At 40.3% G+C, this 21,581-nt stretch overlaps 1 protein-coding gene across 8 annotated transcripts; it reads left to right on the top strand.

The window, feature by feature from the left end:
• The first annotated feature begins 7,186 nt into the window (after window positions 1-7,186).
• Window positions 7,187-17,022, top strand: hmg20a (high mobility group 20A). 8 transcript variants are annotated; one of them, XM_040134122.1, is made up of 10 exons: window positions 7,187-7,667; window positions 9,023-9,089; window positions 9,978-10,054; window positions 10,196-10,405; window positions 11,798-11,930; window positions 13,009-13,046; window positions 14,017-14,092; window positions 14,413-14,628; window positions 15,974-16,106; window positions 16,472-17,022. In XM_040134122.1, the coding sequence occupies exons 3-10, from the start codon at window positions 9,989-9,991 to the stop codon at window positions 16,473-16,475; spliced, it is 876 nt and encodes a 291-aa protein (XP_039990056.1). In that variant the 5' UTR covers window positions 7,187-7,667; window positions 9,023-9,089; window positions 9,978-9,988; the 3' UTR covers window positions 16,476-17,022. The 8 variants fall into 8 exon arrangements, with proteins under 8 accessions (XP_039990056.1, XP_039990059.1, XP_039990055.1 ...); XM_040134123.1 differs by lacking the exon at window positions 7,187-7,667 and adding an exon at window positions 8,054-8,254; XM_040134125.1 differs by lacking the exon at window positions 9,023-9,089 and having other exon boundaries at window positions 7,187-7,345.
• The last annotated feature ends 4,559 nt before the right edge of the window (window positions 17,023-21,581 follow it).

Below are 21,581 nucleotides of genomic sequence, written 5' to 3'. Positions count from 1 at the left end.
TCTGTAAATGCACTTGTGTGTTTGAATGTGGTATTTAAAATCCTTTTTTGTTCTAAATGATGCACAAGTAAAGAGCTTTGTATTATTTTATATCTTAAAGATGATTGTTTTCTAACCCAGTGCAAAGTCTTAAATTAAATGCTGCATAAACCCTGTGAATAAGGCTCATGACCATCCTCCACAAAGTCAATACAGTTTGCGTGAGAATAGAGTGCATTCATCAGTGCTCATTGCTATCACCCGGTGATTCATTCGGTAGGATTCTCTTACTTATTGATTTTCTTTTGTCCATTATCTGGCAGCCGGTGCAACGAAAATGATAAACCTGACATGGTTGGGGAGAAGCGCGGTCATTGTGTATGAATTTAGATAAGACATTTAGAGCTTACTTCAGACGCGTCATACATCATCTTATTATCCATTGTCACCTCCTCTCCCCTCTTTAGCCCTCAATCAAAGGGCAATCTGGTCGCTTTCAAGCCATCACTTCAAGTCTGGGTTGACTCACATTAAAGGTTATCAGGTTTATTTAATCTGCCTCTATTGTGTGCTTCTGTGGAAATATGTGCTACCAAAAATATACATGTCTTTGAAATCAATTTAGTGCCTGAACATACTGTAATAGTTTTCATTAAAGTTATGTGCAGAAATGAAATTGGTGTTAATCATCCCGGCTGTAGGGTAATTCACCATCTATCATTGTTAGATTTTTTTTTTTTTGTCAGATCTCTTCTGTTTATATTTTTAAGGACAAACATTTCCTTTATTTTGACAGAAAAGCCAATTACATTTCCTTTATTCTTGGCATTGCCGCTGAATTCTGAGAAGCCTCTCCTTTGGTTTCTCAGAACAGTTGTATAAGTGTAGCCGAGCTCTTCTTGTTTAGCATCTTTGTTGAACTTATGTACCTGCTTCAAATGCTAATTTTATGCCAGTGGTGATTAGCAGGGGGTCTTTCTTTACTGAAGATTCAGATTTCGACTCTAAGAAGGATTGTCGTTTCTATGCTGTTTGTAAGAGATCTGCGAAATATGTGCATCACCCAGATCAGTGAATCACATATATATTTACATTTCAATCAGTAACATCATCATAATATCAAAGGCTAAATAACGGCAGGTGAGTGTAGAACCACTATGAAGGAAGTGAGTGGTGCACATTGGTATGAGACTTGTATTTTAGGGGAAGGGTTTGTGTGCAGGAGTTTCTGTAGGATTCACACAGGGTCCTCCAGGAGCTACTGAAAGTCCTTGATGTGGACAACAAAGTGAGAGATCCAGAGGAGTAGCATGAAAAGTCAATAAGACTAGGTCAAAACCTAGTATCTTACTGGATTGGCCTTTTATCTGTTTGCTTCTGTTTTACCGCCTGTAATACAAGTGAATTCCCAATAAAGCTGTTCTCATCTACATGTTTTTCTGATTCTGCCCTTTCCACGCTGCTGCTCGGCACTGCTAAAATCCTGATTTTATAAATGTGACATGGTCTGACAAAATTATCATAAACATAAGTTAAAGAAACCGGCTGTGCTGGGATTTTGGTTACGTTTACTGAAATAGTAATAAATAGTATATAAATAAAGTGTTCAATACCATAATGTCAAATTATGTTATTCTGGAAATGATAAGGTTTAGTATAGCATTGTACGTGCACCAACCAATTATAGACCAAATCATTTGTCACTAAATGAAGAACTGTTTGGGAGCCGGAAAGGCTTCTCTTATATGATCCGGTTCACTAAAAAGAGCCAGAATTCCCATGGCTGGTCTGAAAAGTCGGTAAATCTAGTGACAAAGGCGCTAAGTTAGCAACACTCCCCTGATGTATCAGAAACTGTTAGCGCCCATTTATTTTGAAAGGGCAACAGCCAACGGGGAAATTCCAACACTCGGCCGGCCGACCAGTGGCGCTATTTCAGCACTCGGTAAGTTAGTCAGTCAGTCAGTCGGTAACATTGACGTTTATAGGGATGGCCCCACTGTGGCGGTCCAGCCTAAAATATCGGTTGAATGTCCTGTTAGTCAAAATCATCATTTCAAAGAAACAGTTCAACATTTTGGGAAATATGCTTATTTGTTTTCTGACAGAGATTTAAATTAGATGATCAACCACTCTCATGTTTTAACTTGGGAGAGACTGGCTCTCTCCAGAGTTAAAAAAAATAAATAAAAATCTTCCTACCAACAATTCTAAAGCTCACTAATTAACATGCATCTTATTTGTTTGATTCATACATAAACAGCAATGTAAAAGTTATGTGCGTATTTCCCCAAATGCTGAACTATTCCTACAAGAATAGATTTTTTAAAGATTAAACTGCCTATTGCTCCTTGGTGAATTTAGTACTCATTACTGAATGTTTTTCATTACATGACAGTGCGGTGGCAATTTCTTCCGTTCCATCTAGTACTAGGAGACAACTCTTGTCTTTCCATGAGTTTAATTCATCATCTGCAGATGGTCTCAAGCATAAATAGATCGAGGGTCACACAGCAACGAGCAGTGTATAGCAATGAACAATGCATCACAGTGAGGAAAGAGTAGAAAACTTAGTAAGCATTTCTACACTTTTAGTGAGTACAGAAGGGAAGGGTTGCTGTGTAACTGTTCAAAGAGATAAGACACACACATAGCAATTGTTCCATCGCAGCTGCAGGGAGGCAGGCCATCAACCTGGCATCGTTTTATCACTGAAGGTAGCAATCAGTGCTTTCCATAGATTAATATAACTACAGCATAAAAGGTGTATAGTAAAATGTGAACGGTATTAAAATTTTTCCATTACAACAGAATCTAGCTTTTGCCAGGGTAAATTTATCAGCATTCCTGTGAAATGTCGGCATAAAGTCAGAAGTTATAAAAATACTTCCACTGGGCGAAAACCAGCTTTTTCTGCCATTTGTCCATGAAGGCCAGACTCCATGAGCTGAGAGAGGGACAGGGGATTGTGATAATGACAGTTTTGATACAATTAAGCTTTAACCATTGCGGATTTTTTTTTAACTCATCTGAGCACTTTTCCAGGTAGTTTCACTGATTACCTTCAACCAGAGAGGGGGTACTAATCACTGAAATCACCCGGTATGGTATGAAATCCTGGATACTTGACCCTCGTGGCCGCCCCTCCCAGCTCCAGCCACAGCTTTTGGAAAAGATGAGGAAAAAAAAAAAAAAAAACTCTCCAAGTTGTGTGGTCCCAGAGAGGACAACATGTACCACATCCATCCATCCATCTAGCCCATTCTTATTTTCAACATCGCCCCTTTGATTCTTCAGGTAAGCAACCTGAGACTAATTAGACTGTTGCGTAGCAACAAGATGATGCAACGTCCCTGGCACCCTTTGAGCTCTTGTTCTCTGTGGTATTAGCAAACCTGACAGCTGTGCTTTGTGTTTGTGCACGAGAAGCAAGGGGTGGCTGCCTAATATCCTGCCATATTCTCCATCATACACCGAACCATAACCAGCTATGCTGACGAGGTCATTAACTAAGGTAATCAATGCATTACTTAGCATATGTTGACATACTTGTTTCCAAACAACACACGCTGGTATAAACATTAACTACCTATCTTTAAGCATGTGGGCATGGAGGAGCTGCAGTAAATGTATTCACATTAATATCCAAATGTATGCAGCAAGATGATGAGAAATTGATGCCAATTATCTGCTCTGTAGGGGATGGCTGTGTTGCAAGCATGACCTTTATTTCATGTGAAAATTTGTGTTTGTGTTCAAATGAATGTGCCATCTAATTGTCTACATGTGGCATACCATGGCAGCGCCATGACTACACAATGTTACATTTAATCTTATGTATGCAAATATTTTGGATCACAGCCTCGCACTGCTTGCTGGTGGGAAAAGTGAACATTTTACTGTGGATTTTATACCCAACAAATATGAACTTCTCCTGTTGGGATGAAAACAAGCTTGCAATGTTCATTTTGTATTCACCATCTTTAAACACTAAATGTAATTAAATGTTCTGTCTGTTTATAACTCTATTTAATTTACCGTTAAAGCCTGATCCATAAGCGAGAGATAACCAAAAGGAGTTTCTCTCCAGCGTGTGGTCAGAGGCTGGGACACTACAGTATGCAAGCCTCTGATGCTGATGTGCTCTGCACTGATGTGAGGCAAGGCGAGGTTTATTTGTATAGCACATTTCAACACAGAGGCAATTCGCAGTGCTTTACGTAAGGTAAAAGGGGGCATATGAACAGCATTTAAAACACATAAAAAGACATGAAATCAATTAAAACAGAATGGACCGCAAGCGACTTTGTGCGTACAATTGGTGATGTTCTCCCCCCTCGCCAATGGAAACATCTAACGCACAGATATGATATGCCTGTTGATGCCAGAAAAAGATGCTCCTTGTTGCTCCGTCTCAACAGCTGAATTCAATGGATGACTTTAATGGATGAACAGGAGCATCGAATGTATGATATACTGTAGTTATCACGGGGGCTGTTTTTGGTTTTGCTGGCTAAGATCACAGGTTTAAACTCACAGCACCTTGCTATGCTCTCAATTCATACAGTGGTAAATCACGCTTATTTACTCAGTAGCAACATTTTTGAGACAGATGATCCACACATTCACCAACTTGACCGTCTATTCTCACCCTCCTGGCACGTCAAGTGACATTATCACTCCGGATATCCCGAGGCGTGAGGAGGACTTGATGCATGCGGTGTGGGTGTCCCACTGTTGCCACTTTACAGGCCACACAGGCTGACTGGCAAGGACATACGACCGACCCATGGAGGGCCGGTGGCTGGAAACCTTTCCTCTGCCCTAAACTTCTCAGGCTAGGGCCAGATGACTCGACACGGCATGACAGGTGGATAACAGTACAAGGGACAGCTGGACACTGTGTCTCGCAGGCCTGCTGGGACCTGAAGTGTCTCCAGTTCAGAGCTAATTGAACCTGGCTTGCTGTTCTCCAAACCTCGTTGGCTGTCTCGCTGCCCGTCATTGGCCTGCATCATATCTGTGTTTCAAGTAGGCCCATTAGCGACAAGCATGATCCCACAGGCAATGCGGCCCCTTAATAATCCATTACTGTTGGAGAGCTAGAATATGAACTGTCCACTGGTAGAGATTACCATATTATTGGCAGATCATTTTTTCTGTTCACCTCAGCTAAAAATTATTGTAGCTAATTTACAGTTTGCACATGTTGTTACAATTGTTAGTAAATCCCCATGGGAAAAAAAAAATACAGCCTCATATACAACCTTAGAAAAAAAAACAGCTTCTAGCCAGAAATCTTTTCAGCCATCTAAAACATCAGTTCCAAATGTCAAGTTTCTTATTAACGTGGGCCCTGAAGACTTTCAAATTTGCACGGATCTGTGCAGAATTCCATGCTAGAAGAGCCACAGATGTCACTTTTTCCGCCGAAAGCTGCCTCTGAATGCACTGCAGCCGCAAAACATTTGAATAAGGGCTGTTACTCTACCACCTTCATGCTGTTAGCATTTTAACTCCATTACCCTGAGCACCTACAGGCAGAGCATAACCAACAACTAAATGCAACAAGTCTGGGTGAATTTTCGGAGGGTTATCTGAAAGGCGTGCTTAGAGCTATGTCAGGACTTCGAGGAGAAGTAGACAGAACAGGTTGTGGGAGTGCAGATCATAGTATTCAATTTCAAAATTTCACCACAAAATAAACAACCACAAATCGATGATATTAGATTGATGTTTATTCTTAAACTCCTTAAACCTCACTGACCAGTGGGCAAGTCATTACAAATCCATGCTGTGCCGCCAGAAAATGTTCAAATCCACAGAACTTTGTTTTATAATCTAGATTATATAGGAGATTCAAAAGTTTCCATGGATACCAAATATGTCAGGCTGCATTGTAAATAATGTCTAATGATTCGTAAGACATTCAATTATGTTCCGTTTGAACGATGAGGCCATAACAATGTCCATCTCCTGTACAGGATTCTGTAAAAAAATTTTAGAATAAGAGAATTTTTCTGGGGAGACTTAAGGGGAGACAAAGAGCATCTTCGGACCTGGTATGTTGATACTCTGAGGTTTGCTATCTCTTGTCACTTTTTAGTAAGCTCTGGGAGAATTTTGGGAAGATAATTTCTTATGTCCCCAGCAATTGATTCGACTATCTACACGATGTGGAAAATTTGAGGAGCATTCCGAGCTAATTATCTTTAAATTGCTTGTGACTTTATTTTTCTGAACTCCACGCGGCAGCTGGATGTACTGAACCTCTGTGTAAAGAGCCTGAGAATTTGGTCGGATTAACTCTGGATGATTTGCAATGAGATTGCAATCAAAGTTTCAATTAGCCTGCAGCCACAGTTAGGTTATTCTCGCCCGGGTGTTGATTTGTGATCTGTTCATTAGGAAATTAGGGATTGGGCCACTCACTCTCTCTCGGTCTGCAACTCTCAATTTAGGAGAGGGGTTGGGAGCTTCATTATTAATCCTGTGTTTTCTTTCCACAAAAGGACAGTGTGTGTGATGGAATCTTCTGTTTGTACAGACCACAATAATCACAGAGGACAAGGCTGGGCTGAAAGGTTTGGTATCAACAAGCAGCAGAGCAGAGTTTTGTGTATTTTTCTCAAATGAATAAAATCATTTATTGATGGATGGGGGAAGATCAGTGCAATATGATGACCACATTGCTCAGAGAGGTTGACTGTAACCCCAGCACTGTAAATATTGCCGTTGGCGAGTTGTTTGTGCGCGTGTGTGGCACCGGCAGCGCTTAAAACACTCACTCACAGTTGCAGAAAGAGCAGAGGGCACTGAAAAAGCAGGTGGTGGCTGCATTCCAAGTTGCAACTGCCACACAGCTATTAGGGATTGCCCTACTACAAACTACAAAAAAAAGAAAAGAAAAAAAAACTTTAAAAGTTTGCCAGCCTGCTCGTAACACAGTTTTGCCCCGAATAACCTACAAAAGTCCAAATTGGGTGAAAGATTTTCTCATCTCTTCCATTTAGTACGTTTTACAAGCCCTGATGTGCAGCCTACTTCTATATCCGCTATAAATAAAGCTTGAAATTTCTCAAGGGAGTTAACTGAAAACGTTCACCACATAAAATAAGACAAACATTTTCGCAAAATTGACGATAGGGGGAGGCAACATCCTAAAAAGGCATTGGTCCGTTGTGTATTTATGAACCCGAAGAAAAAGTTCACCAACGGGGGGGAAGGAGGGAGAAGCGCAGAATTACACTGTCTAGAGCGGCTTGCTGTTATGGAGAGTACATTCATTTAGCTTTGTTGCGTTTCTTTCCGTTGACACTTGAAAGGACATCATGTAGAAGTTGCGTTTATGATATTGGTGGTTCTGGTGTGTACCCATTATGGGCTGATTCAAATCAGAACAAATCCTAATAGTCAATCTTTTAAAATTTCTTACCTTTTTTCTCATCACCATGTTTTCAGAAATGTTGGAAAAACGACGTATTTCCTCGCAAGTTTCATACCTAACAAAGCACAACCACAAATTCGATAATGCAGTAAAACATTAAGTCAGAAATACTAGTATTTTGCAAGGCGGCGTGTGACGTTAGATGCCTTTCTATCTGTTACAACTCTATGGAGAGGCTGCTGTATTGTTTTGATTAGGAAAATCAATTGGACAAGTACAGCCACGGACTACGTATTCTGAGGTTAGTTTCCACTGGACGGTTTTACTATATTTATATCAAATATTTAATTTACCTATGTTTCAAACGCATCTTGAGGAGTTAGCGCAAAGTAAGGCTGGCTGTTAGCTTCCCCTCAGCTAGCTAACAGCTTGCTCAAGATAGCTAGCAGCACAGCTAGATGTTAGCTCAGTGGTCTAATATGCCAGTGTTTGATCAGTGTTTCTTTTCATGATAATTTCGGCGTGCCTCTGACTTTTGAGGTTAACGTTAGTCGTCACGGATATCAGATATTTAACAGCCGTTCAGCAGTAGCAGGTACTGCTGAAGACCGTATTCCACGCGTAGCAGCTGTTAAGATTGATGTTAGCTCACGCAGCTAAATTAACACACCTGACGCTAGCCAATAACGTTGCGGTTTGCCAGCCGGCCATACGGTTTGAATGAATATCGTCAACATCTTAGTTTAACGTTATACACAAGCAACTACGTTAAAGATGATGCTAACCACGCTGACGGTGTTTGAACTTGCTGAACCAAGCGCTTACTGTTGTTATCGTAGCTTCACGTTAACATTAGCCGTTGACTGGGAGCTCATATAGAAGTGTTAGGTGACGTACATTAAGATTACAAACAAAAGAAATAGCTAAATAGCATTAATTACAACGAGAGGATGTTGTGTTAGCATTTAGCATTCTCTTTCGGTTGTAATATAGGAATAGCCCGGTTCCAAGTCTATGTTGGCCTTGGGTTCCTTGTAGCGAGGCTATCCTATTCAGGGATTCACAGTTTAGTATAAAGCAATTGAAATACTAGAATGTACAGCAGTCGTATGCCATTTAAATACTCATAGCTGTATTTTGAAGTTTCAAAAGATAAGGCCACCTCGTAAAAAACAAACAAAAAAAAGTGTTAAACTGTGTAAGACTGTCCAGGTAAAACTCCATGCAGTTTATCATTGAATCGTGCATTACCTGCTCTCATCCAGCAGATGGCACTGCTGCAAAGCCTTTTATCGAAAGCGGCGCGCTACAACGAAGGTCATTCAGTCCACTTTATGCTCTTTGCTCTTCTTGTAGCTTTTGAATAGTTTTCTTCTTATCATTAAGATTTAGCGTCTTACAGCCCTGCCTGCAATTTTTTAAAAGTAAAGTTTTTTTTTTCTTAGACTTAGAATAGGTGACACATGGGGGCTCCTCTTGTTTGGTGGTGAAAGAGCTCGTACTGTAGGTGTCACTGGAAACTGACTTAAGACATCAGTAATAAATGTTTGAAGCACAACCTATGTACCTTAACTGTTTCCTTGTATGTTGGATATTCTCTTCCCAGAAGGGCTTTTTGTGGTAGACTGGCTAATTCCTCTGTGACTTTTCCCACAGTATTTAGCGGCAGGGGAATAGCAACCACATCCAGGATACAGAGGCTCACTTCCCTCATTTCGGAGAGGTCAGAGGTTAAAACACAGTGATATTGTTCCTATTTTCAGAGTTCAAACTACTCTGAGTCACTACTCAGAGTCAGTATACTGTTTAAATAGGTGCTTTGTGCTCTGTCAGCTAATTTGGTATGCTTTTAACATACACAACCTAATATTTTGGAAAGTGGTTTTAAGAGTGAAAAAAATTATATTTGTAATATATTTTTATAGTGGACAAGGTATTTCCAGCTCAGATTTTTAACACTAGTAAATTTTTTTCTGCAAATAATATTGGACCACAAAGTCTCTTTAAAACTTGAGACCAAAGGTTCAGCCAGAAAACAGATTTTTTCTTTCTTTCTAGAGAATTTGGTAGCATGCAGGCGTTCTCTTAACTCTAATTAACAATGCAGAACCAAAACACGACTTCCTCATGTTGAAAATAGGCTACATTAGCGTCTGAGGAGTGAAGGCGATTGGGAAGGCTGTTTTTTTCATTCACTTGCTCAGTAATGATTGATAGCAGCAAGACATTTCTATTAGCGGAAATGTGGCTGGCCAAGAGGAGGTTTTGGGCCAAGGCTGGGAGGAGTTTGGAGGAAAAGGCCAAAAGGCGATGCGACCGTAGAAGGAACAGTCTTCTCTCAATTTCCTGGCTGGGCAGCATCCCTGTTGATAAAGTCTCCTCGCCTAAGTCAAACTCTGTCTCCAAATGCTTAACCCATCTTCAATATGCAGCAGTGTGTGTCCCCAGTTTGTTCATTTGCCTCCTCCAGATGTTACAGGTCTTACCTTAACTAATCACTGGGCTTGCCAGATCATATTTTAATAAAGTTAGGTTTATAGCTGTTACCATTCTGGTATGAGATGTTTTGTCTTCTAACATCTCCCACTGTTTTCCTTTTGGTCCAATGTAGTCATAGAAGTCATGGAGGAGCAGACAGGCTCTCCTGGAGCCAATACCGACAGCAACAGCCAGAGAAATGGAGATGAGGTAAGAGCTGAACACAAATGGATCAAATGACATATTTTTCAGTTTTTCCAATTCAAACTCCAAGAATGTCCTGTCAGTGTATATCTTCGGGGGATTGCAACTTGAACCTTCGAAACATATCTGTTTTTGTTATCTTTGCAGAAGCCCCGACGTGGCAGCTGGACCAAGGGGAGGAAGAGGAAGAAGCCAATGAAGGACAGCAACGCACCCAAGGCCCCCCTAACGGGTTACGTTCGCTTCATGAACGACAGACGGGAGCAGTTACGGGCAGAGCGTCCAGACGTGCCCTTTCCAGAGATAACAAGGATGCTGGGCAACGAGTGGAGCAAGCTGCCCCCTGAGGAGAAGCAGGTCGGTGAAGATGTTCCTGACAGGATTACGCATTGAGCATATAGCTGAAGAGAAATGTGTCAAAGTTCTGCATTTCTTTCCTTACCCCTTTTTATGTCACTCGGTGTATGACAACATGTAAAGTGCTTAAAATTATGTTGAAGTCTTCATATAGATTAGTGCAGCAATATTAAATAAGCAGGGCGACTGAAAAAGCAACGGGAGAAAATAAACAGACCGCAGGCAGGAGTGGCCCAACAAGATGGTGGATTCTTAATTGTCATTAATTATGACTTTCAGTAATTGCACAATTAATGCCCCAAAGCTCTGAGCTGAAATATTGACTGTACTTGCAACATGCCAACACCTAAGACTAACCCCATCCAGATTTAACACTCTCTCAAACCAGCAATTGTCACCTAATTTTTCACCGGCACAAAACATCGTAGGAACAAAAAGCCTGTAGAGCCCATGGCGTCAGTGTTTTAGAGCTGAGAAAGCACTGACTTACACATGACTGTTTGCTAGCTGTGTGACATCCTTTTATGGATTGTATTGCCATAGTTTGATGTTATTTTGTACAGTGTCCTAGACATGTCCTAAATATGCCCTCAACTGTGATGCAAGAATAGCAGAAAGACTTAACAAAGGATAAAGTTGCTTTCTTGTAATGATAGAAACATTATTACAGTCATAGGGAAACCTTTCATAAGCATTTGTCGTTCCAATGCAAAGATATCTGACTGATACCACCGCATCAACCAGGGAAAACTTAGGTGTGCTTTTCAGAATATAGCGGAATGTGAATCGACAACATCGTAATCAGTTTCTACTACATTTAAGTTACATCGACAGCTCAGAAGGTCATCTGAAAGATGTCATATTTATGCTGTGCATTTAACATTATGCCAGCCTCAATGCCTCACACGTCAGTCAACAAAATTCCTCAGCTTTGTCAGTTAGCTTGTTTCCAGAGAAGACTAAAGAAGTCTGGGTATGTTTTGTATTTAAATCCAGGGGTGGGATAGAGCTTGGGTAACTTTGTATTTGTGAATGTGATTTGCACCACATTGCTGTTTTACACAGCTGAGTCCACAGCTGAGTGAGATTTTTCAGTATCCTGGGACAAGGTCTTTGTATGAAGATGGTTTTATTAGCTTTCCTCCTAATTCCTAAACTAATTATATTACAAGATACATTTTTGTTGCAAGCACTGAGTGAATGTAGGTTATTAATATTGGAAATGACTGATTTGTCTATTGAAAGGAACTAATCCTGATTAGGAATAATTACTCTCACTCATCATGCCATCTCACCTACAGTGCTCCTTCATCTTGTTTCACCAAATCTCATTTTGCTCCGTTTTGGCTGAGTCTCCCCATCTCTTCTCACCTTTCTTTCTCGGCCCCGCAGCGATACTTGGATGAGGCGGAGCGCGATAAAGAGCGCTATATGCGGGAGCTGGAGAAGTACCAGAAGACGGAGGCCTATAAACATTTCACCAGGAAGGTCCAGGAGAAGCAGAAGGGCAAGCGGCACAGGGGAGGTGAGATCTGGTTAGAAAAGCAGCAGTTTGGCAAGTAAGAATCAGACACTAAAACTTGATAGTTAGTCAGTTCGCCAACGATCATTTTGAAATTGTACTGTTTAAAAAGTAGTTGGCCAGATGTTTGAATAAACCAGGTATTATTTTTGGTGGAAAATTCCTGCCCAGATAAGTTCACAATAACATGAATCCGTAATGAATGCCATATACTGCAGCAAGTAGTCAGTATGTAGTTGTAGATTCTGTTTTCCTTTTTAAAAAAATCAGTTTTATACAAATATAGACATAGAGATGGAAGTTTGAAATCTCTGTTCTGGCTTGAAAACTTTGGTGAGATCCTCAAGACACCCTTGAGCAAGGTGTTAAGTCACCAAGTGATCAGGTGGAGCTCCTGTGCAGTATGAAGTAGAAAACCTTGGTCTTGTTGGGCAACTCTTATAGATGTTAATGTATGTTTCTGCTTAAATTTCAAACAGGATGTCTGCAAAAAAGAGAAATAAGGCAAAACCGGCACGTAGACCACAGCAAAAACACTGCCAAGGCTAGGGAATCTTTTCTACTTGGACCACTCACCCGAAAGACTTTGCACTTACTACTTGGTATTTTGAATTACTAAAATACTTTGAATAAGTTCCAGTATTTGGTGTATGAACTTAGAAGGCATTATTTGCTTTTATCAGTCAATGGAAATATGGAAAGGAATGAGGTTACTTTACAAGTTGTTAGTAGTTCAGGTTATAAATTATAATTCAGCCTGAGGCCAAGGAGCTGTCACTTTGCTCACACAACACATGGTCTGCATTGTCTGTTCTGATTTTGTTACGGTGGATAAATCTAGGTTTAGCTATCAGAAATGTTGATGACATAGACAGCTCTGCCCTGGCAAGTTATGAGAAATTTGCTCCACTTAAGTAGATGGTCTCGTTTCAGCTCATTCACAACGTGGAGTGTTGTGGTTGGATTTTTTGATTTACTTTTTATTCATTTAAGCAGTTCACAATGTGGTAAAGGCACGCTGCGCCGGGGGAAACATGAATCATCTGCTGTCCTCTTTGATTATCCTTTCCTTCCTCTCCAGATGTTGGGCACCAGGTAGCCAATGAGGCTCTTCACGAGGTCAGTAACTCTTTCCTGTCCTATCACACTGACGACCACTTTCCTGAAGAAGTGAATATCATATTTAATAAAATGAAGAAATCCTCTTCTAACTACCTAAACATAATTAATTAAGTATAATAATTATTTGCTCCGCAGTTTCTTACCAAGCAAAGAAAGCACAAAAGCTTATCAAATTGACTTGAGTGCTTATTCAGAGACACATCAACAATTCCTAATAAATAAATGATGATAATAATAATAATTTATTTAATTTTGAATTTGCGTAATCTTAGTAAGAGGTTTTTTTTTGCTATTTTCTCACCCAGGAACCTCCCAAATCTGTTTGTGTTTGCCCTCCTCTTGCTTTACACATTAAGTTCTTATTGTTGCGTCACGGAAGCTGGGTTAATCCGCTTTGGTGCCGTGTTTGTGATCCAAAGACTTGGCTTCTACTAAGTGTGTAATTCATTTTTATTAAGTTCTGCATCTTATTAAGAGGTCTCCTTTGTAAATCTTTCAGGATACTTTGAAGGATTGGAGCCAAGGTGACTTTATAGGGATTAGCATTCCTGTGGGAATACCAGTGTTTCCCCTCTAGATTTCAAAGGACACAGAGTTCAGCATAAATTTCATTATCTTAAGAAATGAGGAAGGGTGATGCATTCTTTCAGAGGAGGGGATATACAAGGGAAACTTGCAGTTTATCTTGTGCTGCGATTCTGAAATACATTTTTATTTCAAATTATTGTAAACCATTTCAGAGTCTTCAATATTGTAGCAGCACCATGGATGAAATTACTTCTGCCTCCTCATTTCTTAAACTCTATTGCCGTATTTCCCCTGTGGCCAAATGTGAAATCAATTAACCACCCACCTACAGATCCACCCAGCTAGATGAATGACCACCTCCCGCTGTCAGTTTGTGTTGCCCAACGCTTTCCCTGTTCAGCTTATCTCCTTCCCTCTTACTGTGTCTGTCTCTTAACAGAAGGATACAGAAGGGAAGGACAGAACTGTGTTTGACATACCGATCTTCACAGAGGAGTTTCTCAACCACAGCAAAGGTAAAGAGCCTGAACACAGCCAGGTGTATTGTTGAGAAATACTTTTTACTTAAAGTGCTGTGACTTTTTAAAACTTCCATTTGTCTAAGAGTTTCTAAACACAGTCCCCTGCTACCTCCAGAGAACTTTGTTTTATGGTGCTCCAATGCCCCAGAATAGTTCCACAGTCCACTGAACTCAGTGATTCCCTGGAAATAAAAAGAACATACCTCTTTGAGCAAATTAAAAATTCATGATGACCCCAGCTGTTGCATCTCGTATCCTCTCTTTACGTGCCATTGTTTCTGTTTCTCTGTGTGCGTTTGTGTACTCTTCAACAGCACGTGAAGCTGAGATGCGGCAGCTGCGTAAGACCAACATGGAGTATGAGGAGCGTAATGCGGCGCTGCAGAAGCATGTGGAGAGCATGCGCGGGGCAGTAGAAAGGCTGGACGGTGACGTGATGCAAGAGAGGGGACGCAACGGGCTTCTCCACCAACACCTGGAGACCTTGCGCCAGGCGCTCACCTCCAGTTTTTCCAATGTACCTCTGCCAGGTGAGAACAGCCAGCAACACTGCACCAGTATCACTTTATTCAGTGGGACTCCCGGTTACAGATGCACAACAAAAACTCCATATAATAAGTAAAGTAGTCTTAAACTCTCGTTGTCCTCCGTGACATTTTTTGGGGAGTTTTCACCTATTGAGATATAGTGAAATGTTCTATGAGTTCATACACACTGAGTGTATTAAATGTGCTTTGAACTCCAACGCGTCTCTTCCTTGATCCACCTAAGTGAACACATTTTACGGTAGGACGACTTGCTCTTCTTTTAGAGACTGGCCTTGGAAGTCAGGCTGTAAAACCCTTCTTAATTTGAACCTATTCATTCTTTAAATTTAAGGAATGCGGTCCCACTTTGTTTGTACTTGTTTTATGCACAAACAGAACCTGTGCTGAGCTCACACCAACAGCTTTTGTCTTGTAATTTTTGTTCCACACCTTTTTGAATTTCTTGTTCACACGGCAGACACACAGACTCAGCAAACAGCATAAACTGACACAACACTGCTGGAATTATTTCATAACAGCATGACGATGAAAGATGGTTGCCAAACTCATTTAAACCTAACTACAGGGAAGATCTCTGGCACATTCTGTGTAGGAGAAAGTGTCAGTAAATTAATAACCAGTAAAATCAAAGCTTCTTCCGGGTCTAAGCATGTTTAACTCTGAGTTTGAATAGGGCAATCTTTGTGTTATTCTGTAAGTTTGCCATTTCATTCACTTAACTTACTTAATGTAGATTTTTATTTTTTTTTATTTTTATATTTCTAGTTCTCACTTTTCCATTTTGCACTTCTTGTAGTTTTGATGGTTTTGATAAACAAATTATTTTGATACATATTTGAACTTGTGGAGTGAAAATCCAGAAATATCCTATCAGGCTGGTGATTGCCTTTGGCCTGATGTTGACCATACTGTGTGAATCTTTGACCCAGCCTTGAGACGTTCTTTGATGTTGCTCGCAGAAAAAAACATTAATAGTGACAAGTAGTGGCTGGTGTTGTTGTGCCTGCATCATTTTCATTCTGATCAGTCCTGTCATTCAGAGATTCCAGCCTCCGGTATTCGGCACGGCTCGGCTCTTTGGACGGACAGAAAATGCAGACATTTTGTTAACACTACAGCTGATTAAATTTTGCTGTGCCCAAGCATTGGTTAAAAATAAGCAGCACTCCATGACGTATAAGAATAATTTGTTAAAGTATAAAATGACATGTCCTGAGATAATAAAAGCTAATAAAATGTAACCTTTAAAGCATGTTTCACTTGAAAAACAAACACAGATGCTAAAGTAACTTTCAACTGCTGACATCACATACTCGTTGTCAAACAGGTAGCGGAGAGACACCCAGTCTTGAAACCATTGACTCCTACATGAAGAAGCTCCATAGCATCATTGTCAGTAACCCCCAAGAACACGAGAATCTCATCAGCACTGTGAGAGACGTCGTCAACCGTCTGGACAGGTAAGAGATGCTTTATTTTGAGCTCTTTAGTAGAATTTGGAGTTGCAACAAATGACTTTTCATTATTGCTTAATGTAATGACTTAAATGTTTTTTTAATTAATTGTCTTTTCAGTGAAATGTAAACATTAATGAAAAAAGGCCAATCACAAGTTAATGGTGCGGTAAAAGTTTCTTTCTCAGTCTGACCAACATTCCAAAATGTCAAAGATGAATCAGTTTGTCTAATTGATAAAACTGTTCGACGTCCATTCATTAGCTGTTCTAGAGCTTGTCTGATTGTTTAGGCAGAGGTAGATGTTTTTTTTTGTTTTGTTTCAGGGGTGAATGAATTACAAACTTGTCTTTTGTTGTCTCTTGCCCTAGATAATTGGACCGAGTCCACCTGATTTGATGGATTGAGATTCACAGCGACATTAAGCAGATGCCGTTTCCAGGTTGATGCCTTGCTCCTTGACGGTGACTATTCCTGTCAATCTGTCATCCCAGTTTTAAAACATGTTTTGTTACTCTGCAAGTGAAGGTGATGTAGCGTTTCATATTTATTTATTGTTTTTTTTTTTTTTTACATTTTTTTACCCAATTTTTTTTCTTTCACACTTTATTAATATAGCTGTAGTTTGTTTTATAAAATAATCAGATGACAGGACATGAAACAGTTTTCTCTCACTCCTTGCTCCTGTTCTGTCTTCACCGTCCATTTATATTAAAGGCTTCTACAACAATATCTAAACCACTATCAAACACTTTGTATCTGATCAAAGAAAAATGTGTCTGTGGGTTTGTATTTACCATCCCAATGAAATATTGCTAAGCAGACTTTCTGTTTTCATGCTCTGTTGAAGAACAACGTGCCATTTATGTTTTTTCCTCTGTGAAAAGGTGTGTTTGTGTTTTCAATAAATGTATTTACATCATTTGAGAAGTTGGTTTGTTTGGATAGGTTTATGACTTGCTGCAAATCTGTTTGCACTGAAATGAAAATCAAACTTAGATAGACTAGGCACCAGTGCCCTAGATTTCTTGTTTCATCTTATTCAAAAAGGCGCTCCTGAATTTGGTGTAGTTTATATAACAGCCAGTGTCAAGTACTGAAAGAATCTCTCTTTGATGGCATGTCTAAAATTTGCAATAAAAATAACAAAGCTGCTAGTTTAATTATTTGCCAAACTAAATGCTGCATTTCTAGTTTCTGATTTGTCAGACTGGGAAGAACTGTTGACTTCTACCAGCCTAGTTTTGAAGTCAGTCTACTATATCTAATAGAAATATTTGGCTAATCTGCTGTAATACATCACTGTTAGGAAGTGTGCTCGGTCAACGCCTAAGCTTATTTACTTACAGTAGACGTGGAGTTGAGAAGATTTCGAATGGTTGAGTTATTTGAGCAGCTCTGCTGTAATTTACTGGATCTGGAAAGAGACACAAATTACTTTGCACTCTGTGGCTCATTCGCAGACACTGAGCTACACACAGCTTTGGAAAACAATAACCTACTGTATCATGTTTGAGAATTTTTCCACTCATAGCTATATTAGTACAGAGGAGAACAACTGAATTGGGTACAAAATGACTATGAAAGAATCTGCTATAAATCCTTGTCATTAAATCAGATTTTCAAATTGAATGTTCCAATTATTTGATCAGGATTCGGCCAGTTAGCTTTGATATGAACTATCAAGTTGCTAATATAGCACTGTATTTGTGTTTAACTTGATGTTATGAGCCCTTCCTGTTTCCTCTCACTGATGCCCATTTCCTCTTTGCCAGCTGAGAATTCCTGTCCACAATGGCCACATGTGTCACAGTGTTATAATGTCACTAACAGATGTTTTGTTCCCACAGGAGAGCATGTCTGTTTCTACAGTGAGCTAATAATACACAATCACTGACTGCTGTAATACTGATTATATGTTCTGACATGGGGGAATCCATGTTTCAGTTTTACATGCACATTGCTAAAGTCCAGCTTCTCAGAGCCCGTCTTCCCTATGCCATGTGATGCAGTGTGGAAAGGACTTTGGCAATGTACAGTTACATAATTATGAAAGGTAATAATTTTACAGCCGGTAAGCTGATCAAATGCCAATGATCGTTTAATTGTGAAAGGAAAACAAACAGTAGATCTGCAGTTTTAAAAAGGTTTTGACCCTATGTACTTTAACCAGAATATGTTCTATAGCTAGACCAGCGGCTATGTGAAGCTGTTCTTATGCACAGCAATGATTTTAGCTAAACGCTTAGGTCAGCATGCTAAAATGTTCACAATGACATTAATGTGGTGATTTTTAGAAGGTATAAAGTTTACCATGTTCACTATTTTTGTTTAGTGTGTTAGCACGTTAACATTAAATTAGCACAATACACTAAGTACAGCTGAGGATGATGGAATGTCATAAGTTTTGCAGGTATTTGCATAAAACAAAGTACTGGATGAATTAAACTTTAGACCTGATGGTAGCACTAGATGAAAAAAAACAAGGGGTCACATAGTTGTTAAAATTCATCCTGAGGGGGGACATGAATGTGTGTACCAAAGTTTTGTGGAAATCCATCCAATAGTTCTTGAGACATTTCACTCAAAACTACAAATGTCAACGTCATGGTGGTGCTAGGGGAAAAGTCAGGGGATCACCAAAGTTAGTAGGATACATCATCTGGCAACCATGAATGTCTGTACAAAATTTAGTGCCAACCTTAGTTGATGCTGAAATATTTAAATGGATAAGTGAAAGTCTTGACCTGGTGGTGGCACTAGATGAAAAGATAAGAGGGTCACCAGCGTCTTTAGATTTAATCCTATGGACACCATGCATATCTGCACAAAAGTTCAAGTCATAGTTGTGAGACATTTCACACAAAAAAAACAAAATGTCAGGCTCATTGTGGAGTTAGAGAAAAAGTCAGAGAATCACCAAAGTATGATTTATCCTCTGACAACCATGAATGTCTGTATAAAATTTCATCCAGTAGTTGTTAAGTGATTCACTCTAGACTAACATGGCTGACTGACCGACCTTTCCATCCCTAGAGCCATGCTGCTAGCATAGCTAAATCTGCAGTGTATAAAGATATCCTAAGTCTTCTAAATGTAAGATGTATGATTGGACATAAACTACGTCTGTTGGAGCTATGTAACCAGGGAGAGACTCTCTACCTTACTGGAGTTGGTCACCTTTTAAGTCCTGGGATCATCCTTCACGTGTACCGCATGGTCTGTGCAATAGGCCCCGAAGCTCATTTGTATAATGAGCTCAGCTACAGCCCTTTTTTTGCTTTGATGTTGCCCAGAGCTGTAAAAAAAACAACATGGAAAAGGGGGGAACAAGGATAAATGGTAAAGAGTAATGGCTCATACCTTGTTATTACTTTTTATCCCAAGTTTGAGTCCCGATGTTGACCCGTTTAACGCACCCCCAAGCCACCAATCTGTCTTCTTTCTTATCTGTTTCAAGAAATGACGGAATTGTTGGAACAGAGACATAGCCTGGCTGTTGTCCAGTCCCTCGTCATGTCACTCCTCTCACCCTCTTCTTGCCAGACCATCATCACACCCAGTCTTCATCCGCACAAAGAAACACCCACTGAAATACAAACGCCCTCTTCCTCCCCAGAAGGGCCATGTCGGCATCCTTGGCCGGCTTCCTGCCCGTGAAGTGGTGGCTTTCACATAGGAGAGAAGAGCCAGCTCCAGCAGAGAGCCGCAGATCCTGGACCCGGGGAGGGAGGGAGTGACGCAGAGAAGAGAGGATGAGTCAGGCGTCGTGTTGAATTGGCACTCGACGGTCTCAACGTCCCAAATGGTTTCTGTTAGCACAATAGCAGGCGCAATAATGGTCAAAATGAGCTACCTTTTATCAGTGCACTCAGGCACAAGGGCCAATAAACAAATCCTTGTCATAATATACAGAGTGATGCAACAGTGATTGATTTTTAAAATGTTTTCTGATGGCACAAACCCCCCCCCCCTTATCTAATCAATATAGTATTCAGTGCAGTGAGCCACTGCCGAAGGCCACTGTTGACCGCAGTGTCTGGGCTGAGAGTTGACTACTATGATTGAAAAGCTTTTTCATGTACTTTTCTTGGTACATTTGAAATTCTGTAACTTGGTCATACTTTTACTTACTCAGCTTTAATTTCCTGTGTATGAGTAAGTTATTCAGCCCCGGTCCAGTTTATGCCCTATTTAAAATAGTCTCTCATCAAAGAGGAGAAACGGGTTCAATGGAACAGTTTATGATTCACGTGTTGATTTCCCTATCAGGACATTAAGATAAGATATAACAGTCGGCTGGTAATATCCGCAACCGGTGTCTTGGTTGTCTTCTGTGGCTTGCTTAAAGATACTCAAGCAGGACGACAGTAAACCAGGTCTTCCATCTCCCGACTGCTGCTCCAATGGCAGTTTTCTCAACATGTCTGGAGGAAATGAGTTCTCATAAAAGTAAAGGGATTGGACAGGAGACGGATAGCACTTCTAATTCGAAACTAGATGATTTTGAGCTCACTTGAAACACAATCAGAGCAACACATGCTGGTGCTGCAGTGTGCAAAACATGAGATAAAAATGTAGTCATCAAAATGGTGTTTTGAGATACAGAGTGATGAGGGACATGCCATTTTGCTGATTGTCCTGTAGATTGAAACTTTCCTGTAAGGTCTGTCAGCTTCTCTTACTTCCATAATAGGGAAAAGTAGAATGTAATTTTTTTTTTTTTTTTTTTGGCCAACAATTATATTTTCTTCTATTCCATCATCTGGGAAAATGTCCTTATTTCCAACTCTGTTGCTGATGTGAATCAGTTCAAACTTCGCTGTATCTCTTCCAGCCGACCCTGACTCATACTGCTCTGTCTCTTTCTCTCACTCTCTCAGACCTTTGTGACTGAACTCCAACTGTGATGCGTATCGGTATTTTGTAATGACGTCTCCTCTATTTTCCATCCCGTTAACTCCTTAGATAATCGCCAGGGCAAGCATGGCACTGTCCTGCAGGTGAGGGATGCAGGCAGAGTATACAAAACCCTGAGAGAGAATTTCAATAGTTGAATTTAACCCCTCTAACTCTTATCTATTCAGCGGGAGGAGGAGAGAGTTACTCATAAAAAGGCAAAAAAGGAAAATGAGAGTCATCCCTCCTCTTCCTTGATCAATCATCCACTCCATCTCTCCCAGCCCTGGAAAATCCTTGGCCTCAGTGCCCGGGCTGGGGCAGAGAGGAGGGGGAAACAATGCTTGGAATGTGTAAAAAAACTTGAGTCATTCCCTCATGTCAACCTCCGGCTCAGCTCCTCCTCCTTTTCCCAAATGCATGTTGCCTTCAGGTTCTCCTCATAAACTCTTACATCCAAGTTCTAGGTGTTCTAAGGTGCAAATGTCACTCGTCCAAGCAAACCAAAGTAGCCGCTGCCCGACACAGACAGTTTATCGCTTGCTTTACCGGATTTTTATTCCACGCAGACTTATCAGAGCA

The sequence above is a fragment of the Xiphias gladius genome, chromosome 8, assembly GCF_016859285.1.
Source record: "Xiphias gladius isolate SHS-SW01 ecotype Sanya breed wild chromosome 8, ASM1685928v1, whole genome shotgun sequence".
Taxonomy (NCBI): domain Eukaryota; kingdom Metazoa; phylum Chordata; class Actinopteri; order Istiophoriformes; family Xiphiidae; genus Xiphias; species Xiphias gladius.
This window is presented reverse-complemented; position numbering and strand designations above follow the sequence as displayed.